Genomic DNA, 18,972 nt, shown 5'->3' on the forward strand with positions numbered 1-18,972 from the left:
CTTATAAGCCAGACTGCTCTTCTAATATGCTAAAAGCTACCCTTGGTAGGAAAAAAGAAGTGTCACCCAAAAGGGTTTCATTCACTTTTCAGGCAAACTAAAACCTTAGTCTGTGCTCAAACTGATAGCCAGAACACATCAACACAGGTACTTGTTTTTTCCTTCCTTTTTAAACAGGCACCAACTTATTTTCCCATTGAAACAGTTACACAAACAGTTACACTATCAAATCTGAAAGCTCCTCAAAATTTCCAAGTCAATGAAAGCCAGATTCTAGAGGGAGACAACATGGGTAAAAAAAGTATCAATACACATGATATTTTAATACAAAATATTAGCTTTTTTCTTTTTTTTTTACACAAGTCAGTTTTTTTAAAATATAGAACCTTAAAAAAATGAACAAATTGCTATCCACACACTATAAACACTTGTTTGTGCTCAGTTTGATCAAGTTATCAGAACAATTTAAACACCAGTCCATAGTTTAAACACTGCCTTGAAGTTGGATGCAAACTATGCCGCACTGCGCGCTACCATTATTGTATGTACAGGGTGAAGCGCCTTCGGTCGGGTTTAATACGGTAATAAAAACTGTTCAGTTATCAGGTTCTTTGTGCAAGGATTTCACATTCTACTCATGCTCATGACAGGTCTGTATTACATTTCAGTGGCACTGGTCTGAGCAAGCACAGGTAATTCTGTGAATGTTCACCAGAAGAATGTCCGTTACATGTTCTGGAAGCACGAGTTCTTCAGCTGGATAAAAGAAAACTTGTTAGTTTAGGGGAAATAACTACCCTGATTAGCCAGAATTTAACAATTTCTAAGCACTGAAAGGAATTTTGATTTCTCAAAGTTGAATAAAAGTAATTAACTATCATATTTTCATAAAGATTACCTATGTAGCAGGTACATCTCAGGAATATTTGTAATTGCCCGTTTTTTGAACGCATAGAAAGGAAAAAATTTCCCTCAAAGTTGGAGGTCTTAAAAGGTCTTGTTTTAGTAGTAAATCATCCACAAGTTGCAGGTTGTTAGCCAAGTAGATTTAGGATGATTTACTTGCATTACAGTAATTTACACAATTGAACTTTAGGCATACAGTACAAAACTATGAACAAAAAGGTGAAGCAAACTTTTTTATTTATATTCAGGTAAAAACATTAACCTGATGAAGTAAATTATTGCAGATTTGAGAAATCAGCACATAAAACAGTTGGACAGAGCATTGCTTACAGGTGCTTTATCTGTGTCAAAAGACAAAGGCTGAACTGCTTGCTCCAAGCTAGCACTGGGGGGAAAGAAAAAAAGAAAAAAAAACCTACAAAATTAGCCAGGAACTTAGATCAAGAACAGGAAAACTGTTTACTCAAACAGGGAATGGAACGACTAATTTGTCTTTTAAAAAACTTTACATCAATTCGAAATGCTCTGGGCCTTACCACAATACACGCTGGCCAGCCCAAGCTGTTGGACTTCAATTACATGAAAGAAATAATTCTTCCTGGCCTCCCCCAGGAGGCTTTTGCTGCCTGAATCACTGTGTAAACAGCTCTGGAGCACTCTGGTAACGACTGTCGCCATTATATCCTACCACTACAGTAAAACTATGCTATAAGAAAGGTTCTACCTAGTTACAAAGGCTGAATTATATTGACAATATATATTTGATTTCAGTAAAATTTAAATTATCTTAATCAGAGAAAGAGGCATGGAGCAGTTAAATGCCCATGCTAACCAAAACATAACAATTGTTGAATGTTGCACACAAAAAGAACCAAGTGAATTGCACATCAGACAATACATGAGGATGGGTAAAATTAGAGGCAGGTGAGGGTACACAGAACTAGTCTACTAAACTAGATTTGTCAAATACATGGTGTATTTTAATTTCTGTACTTATGTACAAAAGTTGTCTTTGGAGGAAAAACTTCAGACTTAGCTAGATGGATACACACAGCCCAGTATTAAACTGCACAGCGACATTTATTGTTCCAGCCTGGAAAAACATCCCTTTTTAAATTTCACACAGCAAAGCAAGTTAAAAACTTCACTCATCAAATAAATGATAATTTAAACAAGAACTTGCTAAAGAAACCTTGTCACAACAACTTTTAGGGCCTGATCACTTTAAGTCCATAGGGGCTTTTAATGAATATCAACCAAGTGTCTTTGCTTATAATCTGCAAGCCGTTTTTCTACAACAAGAAGGCGTAACACGTTTCCTTGACTCAGGTGATATATTTAGAAAAGAATCATGAGTTTCTCTTTTGCTGTAACAGGCAGACATTGCATTTTTCATTGTGATCAGGAAAGATGGAATGACTGCTGCCCTTCTCTTGCAGCTATCAAGAGTTTTTCACGCATTATCTCAATGGTTGAATAGTCCGGCAATTTGAGATAGTTCACACAAGTCATTACTGAGGGTAAGAAATCATCAGGATTCTCTGTGGACTCAAATGTCTTCCGTACAATCGTCAGGGGAGGATTCAAACTCCGAAAACCTAGTAATGAGAAGAGACACTCAGAATAAGGCTGCTGCTCCTGAACACCCACACCTGACTGCAGACATGCCCAGTGACATAAGCACACATCGCACAGCTGACCTCCTGGACACCTTCAGAAATTCAGAATACGGCTTTATAAAGCTGCACAACAAGCTAAAAATACCTCAAATCCTGCCTGCAGATTCATCTTACAACATTAATTTAAAATACAGGAATAAGCTGCATGGATCTCCTTTTAATTGTGTTCTGTATGTGTAAAAATTCTATTCCAACCAATACTTTTAAGTTTGTTGGCTTCATGCACATTTTTAACAGGAATCATCTATGACTCTAGCACCTGATTATTCTTACTTCAGCTATCATTTCTATACTCCTAACACTCAATAATCAAGTCTTTCCCTCAAATCCCAAAGAATGTAAATAGTGGAACAGATGCATGAATTGTTTTTTGACCTGCAAAGCACTCAGCTGAGAATACAGTAAAATGTGTATTCTACAACAGTCCCTAGCAAAGACAGTAAATTTCTCTGTTTAACTGCACTGTCTCTTACCTAAATGCTGAAATTCAAAAGGGGGAGAAATTAAATAAGATTAATACTATCCTAAGTATTGTCTCCTTTCTAGAATGGAGACTATTATTTTCAGGTTACAATGTATCATATTGTTGCCACAACTTAATGCACCTCTAGCCAAAAAATACAGTACTGAGAGCCTTCAGTTTTATTTAAATTTTGAGCTCTTTTGCCCTCTGACAGATTTTCTGGCAACAATTTAAACCTGGACAGTCCACTGTAGGAAATGTCATGAAACGAACACAAAGGTTATGAGAATTATACTTGACTGCCCAGCCACTTCTGAAATTAGAAATGGGAAACCAGTATGAACCTCTTAAATATCTAAGTTAAGGAATTTCTTCCTATACTGAAGTAAACATCTTATTCAGAAATACATCAATAACAGTGATTTCATGCACAGCAATATGCAATAAGGAAAACCTACCTCCTACAGGCAGTCTGGGGCTGCCTGTCACAAACTGAAGAAACAGTCTTTGCTGCTCACTATCAAAACTACTGAGAATTTCAAAGAGATACTTCACTGCTCGACTGAGGAGGGAAAAGAACCAAGAAAATATTATTTTGTTTATAATTAAAATAATTGCATCAGATTCATATTCAGAACAGTATGAACATTTTCAAATCTATGCCATGTCATTCCTTTAGCTTGAATAACAATGTATGAACATTATTTCAAGAAAGTATTTTCTCCTGGTTTGAATTTTTTGTTTAACAAGACCAACATATTACCTGTCGTGCGTATAACCGTGATCAGGCCTGCAACATTCCATTAAAGTCTTTGCATCCCAAGTGTCTGTCTTGCTGCCACACAAGAGCTGCTCCAACTATAAAATTAAACAACAAGGACTAAATGTTCCACTTTGCCTTGCAAAGCACCAGGAACACAGGAGTACCACAAAGGCTTGGCTAACACATTGTTTCAAAGTGTGCTTTAATGTTTGTTCTTAAAGTCAGAGGTCTGAGTTTGTAAAGGTAAAAAACCCCCTTGAAGTACAGCCTTCAAACAGACTCCCTCAAAGAAGAATAAAACATTCTCTCTTCTCATCCAGAGAACCATAATTGTAATTCAATTCAGTCCACTTAAGAGTGTTGAGAATTTTACAAGGAAATTGATATGTTGGTGGTGAAACTAAAGCAAGACCAACTATCCTTACTCTTTACCCCTTCATCTGAATCTCTTCTTACTGCTGAGGAGCTGACTATTTGTTTTATTGCTCTAACAGAAGATCCAGGTAGTGTCCATAACTATCTACAGCTATTCAGAGGTACTGCAATACAAGGAATTAGTGTACCCACATTGCATAGAGAAATGAAGTATGATACATAAATTAAAGCACTTCTCAGAAAAGCTGGATACACACATTTTAAAGAACATGGAGCTGTTCATAATAAAAGCATTAAATAAGTAACTACTGAATAGAGAAATCTTTAAGAGTTAAGTGTGGAATTTCAGGGACACTCAGTTTTACTCAGAAATGCAAGGTCAGACTGTCACAAATGCCCTGCACCCTGGTTAAGACTGCCCATACATGCAGATAAAGATTATAAAAGCAGCAGCAAAAACACTTTCACCAACCTCCTCAGGATAGAAGTACTGAAGATGACTAAGGGGGAACACCGACTCAAATCCATCTCTGAAGGAGTCGAACTGTCTGGCAACACCTTCATTTAGTGCCCAGAATATAACCAACTGCAGGGAAAGAAAAAACCAAAAATGAAAAAAGCCATTTGAACAAAGCAAGCATGTAGTGATCACTACTGTACCAAGAAGTACAAGGGCAGAAGCCAAACTCCAGCAGCCCAGCCATATGCTCACTGGAGTTCCCACAGGGTGCACATTGATTCATGGAGCTGCTCTACAGCATTGCCTCATTCTGCCTTAATTCATCATTCACATGACCCTTAACATGAACTTTTGAATTTAACATGAACTTTAGAATTTAAACAACTTACTTGCCTTTGTTTTTAACAAAACAAACAGAACTCAGAATAGCTGGTTAAACTGAACCTATTTAACAGAATAATTTAAATTAAATCTGAACGTTTGTTATCTTTAGAAGCCTTACCTAGGTGCTCTCTCTCTACACCTCTTAAAATGCAGCACCTGAAGCAGAAATCCTTAGGGTATCATTTGGCAGTATTACCTTAATTTCCCCCATGGAAATATATGTGTCCCTATTCTAATATTAAGTTTTAAAAAAGCAACTCTAGCCTGTTTGATATATTAAGTAGCTTATTCTTACTATAAGAATACATAGGAACAAAAGCAGTAACTTCAAGTTACTGGAATATGGTTAAGAATCATAATGCAAAAGACAGTAACACTTTTGAGCATAATTTTTCTGTTTTGTTTTGGTTTTATATCTGTAGTTACCCCCTCAACATTAAAGTAACTTCCAAAGTGGACAGCACATATTGAAACAACAATCAGTGGGAAGAAGGAAGGTCATATGGCACAAATGAGACCAGAGTTCTTTTAAATAAATCTCCTGCAGCCATTATTTCTCCACAAAATTAAGGTATTTTACAGAGCAGATTGCAGGAGGCCAAGTTCAGATTCTTTTGTCAGTCAGAGCTATTGCTGATTACACTTGCCCTGGATATCCTCAACCCCAGCAGGAAACAAGGACTAGTCATAAAAGATGTGCTGTCAACACAGAACTACTAGTTTGAAGTGTGTTAAAAGCTCTGGCCTGTGGTGCTGATTAAAGTCATCTATGGATGCATCTGAACAGGATTAAAGAGTTCACAGATCCTGCTGGAGTCCTGAAGCAAGATGTCACCCTATCCCAGTAACTGAAGAGTTACTGCTTCCAGAAAGCTCTCAAGGTACAAAAGCTCATTAGGATCTGCTGATAAGTTTTCCAATAGAAGAGTCAGGCATTGAATTTCATGTGAGATACACTGCACTACTTCCACAAACCAGTTTTAATACTGAAGAGAAAGCAAGCAAGCACCAGCAGCACAAAAAACTCTTCTACAACACAGAACAGTCTGTGGCTATTCTAACAGCAGAGCTGCTTACCTACAACTGTGATTAGTTTTTATGATCAAGAGTGTGTGGCATAATTAAGCAGCACTGTATTCTTGCAGATTGAAAGAGAAGATCAAATTGCTAGACAAAAATCTACACTACTGAAACCTTTTGTTCACAAATTTAGAACAAGCAAGGTGGCCTCTTTATAATACAGGGGAGAAGAGGAAAAAAAAGGCAAAAAAAAAAGATAGATAATAAAGTCTTTCACTATACTATTAATTGAAGCAGTTCTACTTTCTGATAAAGGCAGCTCCTGGGGGAACTGTGCTTGGGGGGAAAACAGGGAGGTAGAGGGAAGAGTGACATGATGGTAGAAGAGGCATGAAAAGCAACATTAGGATATTCCAGCTTTAAAAACTACTTTTCATGTTAATCCTCACACAAGATTTTAATGAAAATGACATGTTCAAGAGCAGGGCAGCTGACTCACAGGATGCCATACAGGCCAGGTAAGCAATTAAATATATTGTTTCTAAAATGCAATTAATCATACTTGTGATGGAGAGCACACTAATTTTCCCTCTGAAATATTTTCTATTTCTTTCACATCAAGTCTATAAAGCCATAAATCCTTTAAGAAAACAAAAGTTACAGAAGTTTTTAGCAGGAGGAGACAGTTTTCTGTTGTAATCTCCTTTTCCTTTACAAAGACAGACGCCTGCAGCAGGACAACTACAGGATATCTGAGCCATGTGTAAGCCTTTCTCAGGGTATCAGATATCTGATACAAGTTACTTAAGGAAGGAAAAAAAAGACGGCAAACTATGGAAATCAGTCTAGAATGCCTGAATGTAACATTACTCAGTAAATGGAGACTGCAAATTCTGTTTCTAATAAACTGTGGAAGTTTGTATTGCTCCTCTGTTAGGTCTGCAAAGAGCTTCAAATCCAAATATATTTAAATCTGTGATTCTTGACTAGGAGAATTTACTTTTAACAAATAACCACATGAGAAGCGGATGGGTAACAGTATGGAACAATAAGGTAAACAGACTGCTCAATATTCACTTGTAAGGATTACTGAACAGCGTCGCAAAATTTCTCAGCTGGTAGGCAGGAATTTACATGACCCTTATTGAATTGTTTCTACCAAAACATCAGATGTGTTTCTTATCAGTGCTTCAGAACTTAACAGTCCTCAGAGTGAAACTGGCAGTACCCTAACCTGTCAGGAAACGCATTGTTTAGCAACTGGAGTACAGTGATCCTCCCCTCCATCCCACTCACAACTTCTGTGATAATATTGCATTCTTCTTGGCTTTCCTCATCTCTTTTCCAGGCTGTTTCTAACCAATTCCCTTTATCACTTCCCTCAACAGAAACAGCTTCCCACCTTTGTTCAGCAATACCAACCTTCTGCTTTTTATGTCCATTTTGCCATGGAATGAATCAATACACAGGTGTACTGTCAATTTATTCCGGCAATATTTTGTTATCTTTTCCTTATTTATTCTTTTAAGGGTTTAGGGCTTTTTCACATGTTTTTGGGGTTCTTTGGTTTACTGGTTCAGATTTCCTTGGGATTTCTCTTGGTTTCGTTTTGGCTTTTTGGACAAAATCTAATGCTTTATTTTTGACTCACAACTGCTGATGTTTTTGTAAGACCCAAAAAATTACACTACTATTGCAGCAGTTCAAAGGCCACTGGATGCTAGATCACTACTGCTAAATAACTTGCTCAATCACTATTCCTAAAAAATTCCTTATCATAACCACTTACAATGAATCCATTTAAAATACTTTTTCTCCAAAAAGCCAAACTTCTGATGACTTCATTACATATAAACCAGACTTCTTGTACTACACAATTTTCAAGTCAGGTGCAATTAGGTTCTAACAGTCTTAGTGTAATAATAAACTAGTATAGAAAAGTCATAAGTAGGAAAATTACTGTCATGCCTAGTTTATGAGAATGAACTTGAATATATATAGAAACAAACTACCTGGGAGCAAGAAAAAAAGATAATTTTAGTCATAGGTTTGCTTTTACATACTCTGAGATACTCCTCTAAATTGTGGATGGTGACCGGTGTATCTTTTCCCCCCTTTTTCAGCTCTATGTTGGGAAACCCAGGGAGTGTGAAGTCCAGCCCTAGATCTTCCACTGAGCAGCCATTCATAGTCAGAGCCTCCAATGCATACTGTAGACTTTCTTTGGTCTAAAAAATTGGAAGTGAAAACCAATGAGAACAATTAATTCAAATAAACTTATCCAAAAGTTATGACTTCTAAAGCAGCTTTGACTCGTCAGACATTTCTGTAGAGCATGACCATTAAAACTGTTGCAGCTCTCCCCTTCTGGAGTTTTCATATGTAACAGTAAACCAAGAGAAACCAGATAAACAAGCTTAATGGATAAACTGGAAAGATCACAGGAGTACACTTTGTTCTAGCAGTTTTAGAATTACTTAACATGCCAAAAGACAAACTAGCTAGAAAAATACTACTGCAAGAAAAAGAAATGTGAAATATGCCACAGCTCAGAGGCTGTTTTTTCCTCAGAACAGTTAATGGCATTCATATTTGGCATGCACACTGACATTTTTCAGCTTTCATCCACCAGGTTTCCGGTTTTTCAAATTCTTGGGAAATTAAAAGCCATGACCAAGGAGAGAGAGAGACAATGAGGCAAAGAGGAACAAAGACCCACAAACTTGCAATACTTTCACTAGTAACAAACCAGACAGATGTACTAAGAATATAAATTAGGTTATTACTTCCTGCCATCTATTAACATTGGACACTAGAAAAAAATGTGTGCCAAAGACCTTTTACCACTAGTGCCAGAGTGAACTGTGGTATTTTCAGCTAAGAGTAGATATCCTTGAAAAATTAATCTATGTCTGAAAGAACCTGTATGCTCATGCATGATGACAGTTCACCTCAGTTCTGCATACAGCTCTTCAGTGAAAAAAAAATCCTACATATCATGAAATATGAAATTTTGATTAAACCAACTAGTAAAGAAGCCAAACTTCTGACTGTTCAAGAAGCAAGGACAGATTTTTTTCTACCAATACTTAAGTTGGTTAGTCTTTTTAAAGTGAACCAAAAGGCAAACATCTGGCAGTTTTAGACATTTCTGGGACTGTTTAATCACACAGAAGAATCCCATAATCAATTTCTCATGCTAGACTTTACAAATGACTTTCATAATTACTAGCCACTGATCTAATAACATTAAAACTACTCTGTGTGAGAACAAAGTAATTATCACTATTACAATCAGTTTCAAGCCCTATGATACGTGCTGAATTACTGCTATTTCATAAAATCCAAACGAGTAGAGATGCACTCTTCCATTCTTAGGGTTATTTTCCCACCTGAGTTTTATCCTGTTCAAGTCTTTTCTTTTGTCTTACAATATCTTCAAGGTGATATATGGATTTGGCTACTACTGGATCAATACTGAACAAGTCATGCGATGTCAAGGAAGTTTCCTGTCGTAGCATCCACTTATAGAAAGGAAGTCCAAGGGGAAGATCCACCTGGAAAGCAAAGCACTGAACTGTTTAGTACTGAACTGTCTTCCAAAAGTATATTTTTACTACTTCATCTCTTGACCAGATCTACAATATTATCTCATAGTTCTGGCACACACCAAAGCACCATGTCCTAGTGGGTTTTGCCTCAGAAATTTACAGTCAGAAAACCCAAGTGACTGCCTATTAAAGCAATCAGCAACTGGAGTAACGAGCCCAAAACATTCTTGAAAGCCTGGAAAGATTGCAACACATAGCAGACAATGGCTTTTCCTTTCTACTCCATGGTCTCAAAAGCCACTGTAAAGATCTTTAACATGTATTTCCCTTTTCCCCCACAAAACTTCACTGCATGCTCATCACCTCCCTGCCCCGCCTCAGACTGCCCTTACTTCTGGAGCTGAAAGTAATAAATACCATGTAGCTCTCAATGCTTTCATCCCTCAACAGTCAGAACTAGCATTTTTATGTGACCCCTTCAGAATAGATTTTTCTATTCCATTCTCACCAGTCTGAAGTCCATGATTGCCTTGGCCATTAGTTTTCCCAGAAAGCGGAACTTCATTTTAACTTTTGCAATGTGAGCTGGCTTGGCTGTTCTACCAAAAGGAAGTGCAAAAAGGCCTTGAAGGTTATGAATATACTTGGTACCTTCCTGGCTTCCTGTTGAGGAAGAAAGAAGGAAAAGAGTTCAGTATTCACTCTACTAGTTTCTTTCAAGATGCAAGTGGCATTCAGATAAGCTTAACCTAAGCTTCTCATTAAAAAAAAACCAAACCAAAAAAACAAAAAAAAAAAAAATCAAACCACCCACACCAAACAAAACACACACAAAAACCCCAACAAAACTCACAAAGATCCACACAACATGATCAGGCATATTATGACCACAAACTGAAGTGCTCTTTACATAACTGAAGTCAACTTAGAATCAATTCAGTATTAATCAATATTTATAGATTAGGTAGTAGAGCAATTACCTTTTGGATTGGCTAAAGTCACTTCTTCTCCCCTCCAAAGGCCCAAGTCTGCTCTCTGTAGTTCCTGAGATACAAGTGCATAGAACTCTAGTGTAGGGCCTAGGCCTGTGCCAACCTTCAGGGGATGGAGGGTGAGGGGAGAGGAGGAGGAAGGAGACAGGTAAGTCCATTATGTCAGTTTGAATATAAAAACCTTTACTTAGTCTGAGAAACATTATACATTATTTGCTATAAAAAAGACTACATGGCAAAAAGCATCTAGTGAACCTAACTACAGAAACATTCACAACATGACAGAGGCAACCTGGAAAGACCAGATAACAGAGAAGAAGCAGTGCAGTAAAAGCATTAACCACCTAATGCTCATATATTGAGGAAACATACACTGTTTGCTTAAGAGTTAGAAAAAAGGTGAGCTCTGCTGACTACAATTGATTATGAAATTTAGATCAGAAAGAGCTTCTCCTACCAACTAAAAATCACAACCAAGGATTAGGGATAATTAAAATAAAACTCTTTAGCATCAGCAACATGAAAGACAAAGGGTCTAACCAAGACATTTTAAGAAAGCTGTAGCTATTTTGTATTAATCTTCAGTAAAAAGGGGATAAATTAGACTGCAGTGATATTACTTACTTCATTCTCATACTGGATTTCCAACATGGCTCTTGAACTGCCTAGATCTTGCATCACAGATTCTGCCTGTTTCAACAGCTCATCTCTGTTCACAGTGCGCTACACATTAGAGAAGTTTTATGTAGTGAAATTATGGCTTCAACTTCCACCTCCCAAGGCAGTTACAACAGGTAAAAAATCAGTTATGCACATTTTTCCACCCCATGCCAATAGTTCCACAGTTTGGTTCAACCATGTGTAAGCTATTGCTTTGATATAATAATTCTTGCTTCTATATGAAAACTGTTTAGAATGAATGTGTTCAATATAAAATGAAAAAACAAAGCTATACAATCAGTATAATTAATAGGTACTATTCTTGCCAAGAGTATGGCAATAGGACTACGATACAGCAAAGTACTGTCATGTGACATTAAATACCTCAAACTAATATGTAGAGAAGAAAATAGAGTAAAGATGCCAAAACACAAACAAAACCCCCAACAGCACAGGGATTGCTACATGTGGGCAGCTATATTCTTTTTGAACTTGATTCTTGTGTCTCCTGCTGCTTTACCCCACAGGTATTCAAGGTCATACAGTACGTATAGCAGATATAATTTTAAAATAATGTACTTCCAGATTCAAGACAGACATCCAAGGCTCCCTCAAATTTAACACAATCCCAGCTTACTTTTATTATGGTGATTTACCACCCCCAAATACAAGGATAGTATTTTTGTTTATTAAGAGTCTAAATCTCATTACTTGAATTCTTCTGAGAATCAAGCAAAACAGATCTACAAGCCAGTGTGTGGAAATATCACTAATGCTGTCTGAAACTCTGTGTTCGCTGTTAGTTTAGTTTCAGAATTACGTCGGGCGCCCCTCCTGCCCTCACGCGGCCGGCACGGAGAAGACACTGCGCCCTCTGCTGGGGGACTGCAGGAACAAACCCACCTCCCCTTCCCTATCCCACCAAAACATCAACTTCTACAAATAAGCCTTGCTCCCAATGATATTCTTACAGACAACAGAAAAATAAACAGATCCTTCATCCCATTTTAAAGAAGATCTACTTACTTTTTTTCTGTCCAGCCTTGGTGCCACTCTGCTATCCTGAGAATCGGACTGATTGATTTCTGGGTTAGTGTCCAGCAGCCTTTGCATGGCTCGATCACGATCAAAGGCCGTCACATAAAACAGCATTTGGCGGGTGTCAAATGGAAAGAAAAACGGGCTGTGAAGAGCATTAGATTAGTCAGCTGTGCTCCAAGCAGCATCTCAGACTAGCATTTGGTTTAAAACACAACAGAAATCAACTATGTCCAAAATGAGTGATTCATTACACTCTCTGGTGAAAGCAGCCTCCAAAGCACGCTTTAGTTTTAGTTACAATGCTTAGGAGCAGGAATTTTGAGAAATGCAATATACGAAGGAGACAAAAAAATTCCAGAAACTTTTGACTCCTCTTGGAAAGTAACTCAAAATATTTGAATGCCTTGGCTGTGCAAAGTTTACATCAGAAAATAAAATTCCTTGTTCACTACTGTTCTACAATTAATAAATCCAACAGATCAAAGATTTAAGCTCAAGCTCCCATATTTGGCAGCAGAAAGACACGAGAACCTGCCCAGAGCAGCACCACTATTCTACCTTCCACCATTTGCAAAAAATACTTTAAATAATCTGTGGAAGACTACCAGAGAAATTTCTTGTTTTAATTTATCACTTCCACTATTCTCAAAGACGTGTATGTTAACAGTTTGGTCCTCCATTGGCATTAAGTGGAAAGGCAGTTTTATTGAACAAATAATGCTACAGATGTTTCAGAATATACATTCATGCTTATCATCTTATCTGGAACGTTTATGAAGCAAGTTAGAAATGCTATTTTTAAACTTAGAAGCAAAAGAATTTCTCTGAGTATGTATTTCCAGAGTCATCAATATTGCTGCAATTAACATGCTTGAAAAACCTAAGAAGGTCAACTCTAATTTCTCATTCTTTCAAGTGCAAGAACTTTACAGCTTGTACTCTGTATCAAGATACTACAAAGTGCTATGCATATAGCTTCATAAAAATTATTTTTATTCTTATATCAGTATTGTTTATAAACGTGTCTTCCTATGTATCATACTGAATGTGTGAAGATAAATACAGTGATATGGTAAGAATGCTATTAAGCAGTTTAACAGGAGAAAAAATATCACCTGAATAATCAAAATCTCAGTGGAAAACCTTCAGATTGCTCAGCAATTCCTGTAAGAAGTGGTGCAAACTCTGCACATAGTCTACCTCTCAGAATGTGATTTAAACTATGCAACATAGGTGTAAACATCCATGCCACTATGTAACTTGGCAATACTTCTGTGACTGCATTTTGCACTTTCAAGAATCCTGTAAGGATGATGAACTGTACTGCCCAGGCAAGGTTCCTACTTAATTGGAATTAGAGACACTACACAGCAAATCACTCATACCATGTTTTTCCAAGTTCTGTCAGCCAAGTCGGGATGTTTCCTGTCATAATTACCAAAGGATCCTGAAGCTGCCTGTTTGCTTTTGCTGTCAGTTTACTGTTGATAAACTCTGAGGTTGGAATTATCTCCTTGCAGACTGCATTCTGTGTTAAATAAAAGCAATGTATTTCTAGTTAGAAATGCTGAAAGAAACAGCAAGTCTTTGTTAAAAAAGATTTTTAATGCTTCTAATTTGCTTAGCATGGAAAGTAAAAAATCTTTCACTGCCATTTTGTTCATCCACAGTTTCAGACATGAAAGGAGGACTGAGTATGTTTACTACCAATCTCCTTTTCAGGAATAACGTTGGTCTTTGAACTTAAAGAAGGACAAAGCATGGATATTGTGTTCAAAACAGTATAAAGAAAAGATGACTGAAATTAAGAATTTACAGGCTTCATGTTTTCAGAAGTTAGATAACCATGAAGTGGAAGATGACAGTACTTGCATTATTCTGTTTTCTTGGTGGCAGTGGAGAGGGGGTAAAGTTATCTAAAATGTTACTGACGGTTCTGTCCTGAATCAAGTATCAAAGTGATTTAGAAAGTGCTCTACTCACATCATACAAGTAATACCAGTATCGACTGATAGCATGTAAAACTCTCAAAAGAAGAATAACATCTAATGAGGGGTCTTCAAATGTTATATTTTCAGGTGGAGTAGATATGAGGTAAATTTCCAGTGGATTTAACACCGAAGGGCATACACCATCTAGCAGGAAAAAACAACATCTTGGTAAAACAATTCAATTAGAATTTTTTCTAAGATTTAATTATTAGGAGCCTAGGTAGTATTAACCATGGCATTCACTTAACTGCAACAGTTCAGTTGAACAACTTAGTAAATATCTTACTTTTAGTTTTAATATACAGCTAAATACATATGCTTACTATTTTTATACTATGCCTGCTTTAAAAGAAACACTATAGTGGCAGTAAACATTGTGAAAGTTCTGAGAGGACTGATAGGAAATCTAACATAGAGCAAGGCACCACACTCACCATGCCACAATTCATCATGTTTTTTAGAATTCCTAGGGGAGGTTTTTGTGGGAGCAGTTTGTGCTCTTCCTCTTTTACCCCCGACACAGTCCTTACTACCATCTTCATCCTCTCGCACAGGTTTGTACCTAAAAAGCAAACAAAAGTTAAAAATATGTTTTGAAATGCTAAATTACAGGGAAACAAAAGCACTTTTAAAGGTGTTAGTTCTCAGATTTCTAGAACTTTCTTTGAATGACAGTTAAGAGCAGAAAGACAAGAACACTGTACTGAGATATGATCCAGCCCCTGAAGCAAAGTATTTTACAGGGGAGACAAAACAGGGACCCTTCAGCTCCATGAACCAGAAGGAGAGAAGGTGAATGTATAAACAAAACCCCAAAGTGACTGAGGTTAGAGAGTTAGGGGCAGGTTAGGTTTTGGCATTTTTTGGTTGTTGTTTTATGGGTTTTCATTTGCTTGCTTTTTTCTTCAGCACATTTAAATGTCAAAAAGAAAGTGACTGCTGAATATTAAGATGTTCAGCACAGTCATATGTCAATGTTTCTTGCAAAGTATGGCCACAGAATACATTCATTTTCACAGCAATCAACTGGGAAAATTAGTATGAAGTCAACCATTAGTTGCACACTGCACATTCTCTACTGTTTGTGGTTAGTTATCTAACACTAAGAATGGTTCCTCCCCATCTAGCAGGTGTCATTTAAAATTTCCCATTTCTTGTTCGCCAGCTTTACTCAGGAGCTAGAAAGAAGATCAGGAGCTAGCAATGAATTCTTCCTAAGTTTTAAGTATCTCAAGCACATCAGGAAATTCAAAGGTCCACATTTTTCAAAGGGATAAAAAAGAAGAAAGACAGCTATATTCCAAATTTCTTGATGTATATACATTTATTACACTGGAGAAGTTATTCCTGGGTTTCTGTAGGCAACTTACCAAATGGTGTGCGTTTTTGTCCAAATCCCAGCTCTCCCCAGTGGGTTGCTTTCATCATCTGTAGACTCCCTCTCTTCCTCAGCTTGCAAACTGTACTGCCTGACTGCCTGGTACACAGTCATATTGTATGGCAGCAAGTGATCTCCAATGTAAAACTGCAATCTATGTCTCACATTCCCTGAATTTAAGAATTGAGCAGCCTGAACAAAAAAAAAAAGAAACAAAACAAAAAAAAACAAAAAAAAAAAAAAAAAAAAAAAAAAAAAAAAAAAAAAAAAAAAAAAAAAAAAAAAAAAAAAAAAAAAAAAAAAAAAAAAAACAAAAAAAAAAAAAAAAAAAAAACAAAAAAACCAAAAAAAAACAACCATACAAAGTGAGGAAACTTGTTGCATAGCTTTTCTTTGAGGCCCTCCTCACCCTCCCTGCACCCTCCCCGTACTCCCAGAGCAAAAGCTTACCAAAGATTCATCTATTTCTTCATCTGACCCATCATCATCACTATCTTCATCATCTTCTCTAACTCTTCCATAGCCTGAGGCAAGAGAGAAGACATCCTCATTTGCTTTTTTTCATTAAAATGTAACAATGCTTTGATACTCTGTTATAACTTCTAAAACTTTTAAAACAGTTCCAAAATGTACCAGTTAAAACAGAGGGATTCAGAACTGCTAGAACAAATTTCAGTATCAACACCTGGCATCAAAACTGCCAAACTATGCTGCCAGTGTGACAGTAAAGCAGTAATACTTCTGTTAGTATTTTGACTGAACTGTTTACCACAGGAAACGGTTTGTCCCTGAAAAGGAAGATTCTCTACAGCTTTAATCTCCTCCCTCGTGAGCAAGGTATCTTCACAGGTACCTTCCATTTGTCTTCAGCATAATCCTCACAGGTTTTTACAGACTCTACACTGACAGCAGGAGCTATTCCAAAAAGGAAAATGCAAGTGACTGTGTAATAAATAAATACCTCTAACTACAAGGTATCTTTCAATGGCTTGTACCAAAGCCAGAGGATCAATCTTCACAGGTCCACCTTTCCACTGTTTCACATTAGCACAGTCTGGATGTCTTTGCAGTTGGCATTTTAATTGATGTGTATTGAAGAATTTTAAAGCTTGGGATCCTCTGTTAAGAGAAAAACTCAAAATAATTTGTGAAAAAAGTTGCTACACAAAGAATCTAATAACCACAATTGCATTAAAAATGCAGTAAAATAGGTTTCCACATGCATTTACAATTTTACTTATTCAGAGTATTATTTGTCAGATTATTTCTCTACAAATAAGCTAATATGGTTTGGATAAAAAGTTTTCTTCCACAAGAACACCCGAATCCAAGTTGGACAAAATCTGGAAGAGAGGTTCTGTGAATTAAGAGAAAGCCAGCCTGAGGTCTGATTACAAGATGGCCTATACTGACCATCACTGAAATCTGAAGCAGTTCAGCGGTCAGCTGATGGCACAGATTTAAAGCTGTGCTTATGTGCAGTGCAACAAGGATCAGAAACAGGCATAGAAAATGCAAGTATTCATTTAAGCAGATTTTTTTTTAATAAGGACCCAAAGAGAAAACCTGAAAGCTCCTCTGTTTTCTAACTTGCTAAGAATATTTTATATATGCATTCCACCTCACCAAACTACCAATACTCAAGCTAGCTGGTTTTATACAACAAGCCTCTTATCTTGGGCTGCTTCTATTTCCAGGTGCTAGCAAAAGACTACCAAAACTTAATGCTTCAAAATCCTCACTGACATAATCCACAGTAAAACCTGCAGTCAAACAATGCTACAGCACTCTGGCTTCTTGTGTTTCATTTTCTATCAAAAAGAAAAGCAGGATTTTGCTTCTATGATTAGCAGCTTTTTTATTTTGGTAGTTATCCCACTTTTTGCAAAAATAATATACATAAGGAAGCATTCTGAGATTACAGAACACATACTATTTGCAAAAGCCAGTATAGAGACACTAATTTCTTCTAATAAGAAATCTGTGTACTGCATCAATTCCCACTGATTTCAAGTTTCACAAAAAAAAAAGTACGGAATTTTAAAATGTTAGATAAGTGCTATAGTGTGAGGTATAGAAAAGAAATTGTAGAAACAGGTCTTTATTCACTCAGATTTTTTACTTAAAACACAACTACTAAGCTGGATTCCAAATTTATTCTGTATCTTAAGACTAGGGTAGGCCTACATCTATTTTAAACTCTATTCACAGGCAGGACTTATCACTTAATCCACTAACATCCTAGAGAACAGAACCTAGATGAATAATGAAGTTGAACACTGTAAATACACTCTCTGCAATTTAATTACTCTGCTAAAAAGCATCAGCGTCCAAGCAATTCTTTCCAGTGTTCGTTATGTGGGGACAAGGAAGACATTTGGATATTTAAAGGGTAAATTTAGAGATTGGATTTAAACTTTATCTATCACCCCCAATTTAAGTGAGACAAGTTTCAAGATGGTAAGCAAACATTTATTAAAATATTCCATCTTCCACTGACTAAAAAAACCCCAACTGTGTCATTGCTTCTCTCTTTAACAGGGTCAGAAGTTTCCACTACCTCCACTATTAATTGTACTTCTACTTGTACTTGTCCTTTTAGTGTTGCTTGAAACAAGTTTTAGAAAACAAAAGCTTCCAACAAAACTGTTACCTGAGCATTAATCCTTACCTGCTCCCTGTTCCATTTCCACTAGGGAAGTCATGTACTTTCACAGGAAACTGTTCCATCTGACTGAGGCAGTTGTTCATTTTATGGACTAATGCCAACAAAGGTGCGTTTTCTAATGGCTCTAATCTTCCAAGGGGCTCTTCTCCAGGAAGCTGAAATACAGTCCAGTCTTTAGTTACCTGCTTGAACTAAAACACCCTAAACAATCTATTACTATAAATTAAGAATCCCCGCTGTCACTGAAAGTAGCAGCAGTATCAGGATGAGTAAACAACACAAGTTTATCAAAGACCTATTTCAAAGAATGTACTTTTCTCTCCTGGTTTCAACTGAATAGCCCAACAGATTTTAAGCATTCACCCTTAACTAAAACTTCCAAAAAGTTTGTTGTTCATGGTTATCTGCTTTCCTCTCTTCCACTTCAAATTTCTTCCTTTAAAAAGAGAACACCAGGACCTTGCAGTATTTAGTCATAAGTGATAATATTACTATCCAAACTCTTTCCATATCAACTTCTTAAAAGACAGAAACAACTTTTAAGTTGTTTGAGACTCAGACAATTGGCCATTTTGGCATTTTTTCCACTGCTGCGTGGAACTTCCTGTAATTACAGGTTGATCAAAAAAGTTCATTACCTG

General features: G+C 36.8%; 1 protein-coding gene across 4 annotated transcripts in view; it reads right to left on the minus strand.

Annotated features, from left to right (window-relative positions):
* Positions 1-302: 302 nt before the first annotated feature.
* Positions 303-18,972, minus strand: part of TRIP12 (thyroid hormone receptor interactor 12) — a 53,332-nt gene continuing 34,662 nt past the window's right edge. The window contains exons 25-41 of one of the 4 annotated variants that reach the window (XM_031060055.1): positions 18,335-18,486; positions 16,625-16,782; positions 16,114-16,187; positions 15,656-15,855; positions 14,720-14,847; positions 14,278-14,429; positions 13,680-13,822; positions 12,280-12,436; positions 11,218-11,316; positions 10,582-10,696; positions 10,110-10,264; positions 9,443-9,607; positions 8,114-8,278; positions 4,659-4,772; positions 3,812-3,906; positions 3,507-3,610; positions 303-2,504 (exon numbers count right to left, since the gene is read on the minus strand). In XM_031060055.1, the coding sequence (XP_030915915.1) occupies positions 2,308-2,504; positions 3,507-3,610; positions 3,812-3,906; positions 4,659-4,772; positions 8,114-8,278; positions 9,443-9,607; positions 10,110-10,264; positions 10,582-10,696; positions 11,218-11,316; positions 12,280-12,436; positions 13,680-13,822; positions 14,278-14,429; positions 14,720-14,847; positions 15,656-15,855; positions 16,114-16,187; positions 16,625-16,782; positions 18,335-18,486 (2,373 nt within the window). In that variant the 3' untranslated portion in view covers positions 303-2,307. Of the gene's footprint in view, positions 2,505-3,506; positions 3,611-3,811; positions 3,907-4,658; positions 4,773-8,113; positions 8,279-9,442; positions 9,608-10,109; positions 10,265-10,581; positions 10,697-11,217; positions 11,317-12,279; positions 12,437-13,679; positions 13,823-14,277; positions 14,430-14,719; positions 14,848-15,655; positions 15,856-16,113; positions 16,188-16,624; positions 16,798-18,334; positions 18,487-18,972 lie in introns of all 4 variants that reach the window. The other 3 variants (XM_031060054.1, XM_031060056.1, XM_014308503.2) reach the window with 3 other exon arrangements.

Source organism: Geospiza fortis, unplaced genomic scaffold (assembly GCF_000277835.1).
Source record: "Geospiza fortis unplaced genomic scaffold, GeoFor_1.0 scaffold318, whole genome shotgun sequence".
NCBI lineage: Eukaryota > Metazoa > Chordata > Aves > Passeriformes > Thraupidae > Geospiza > Geospiza fortis.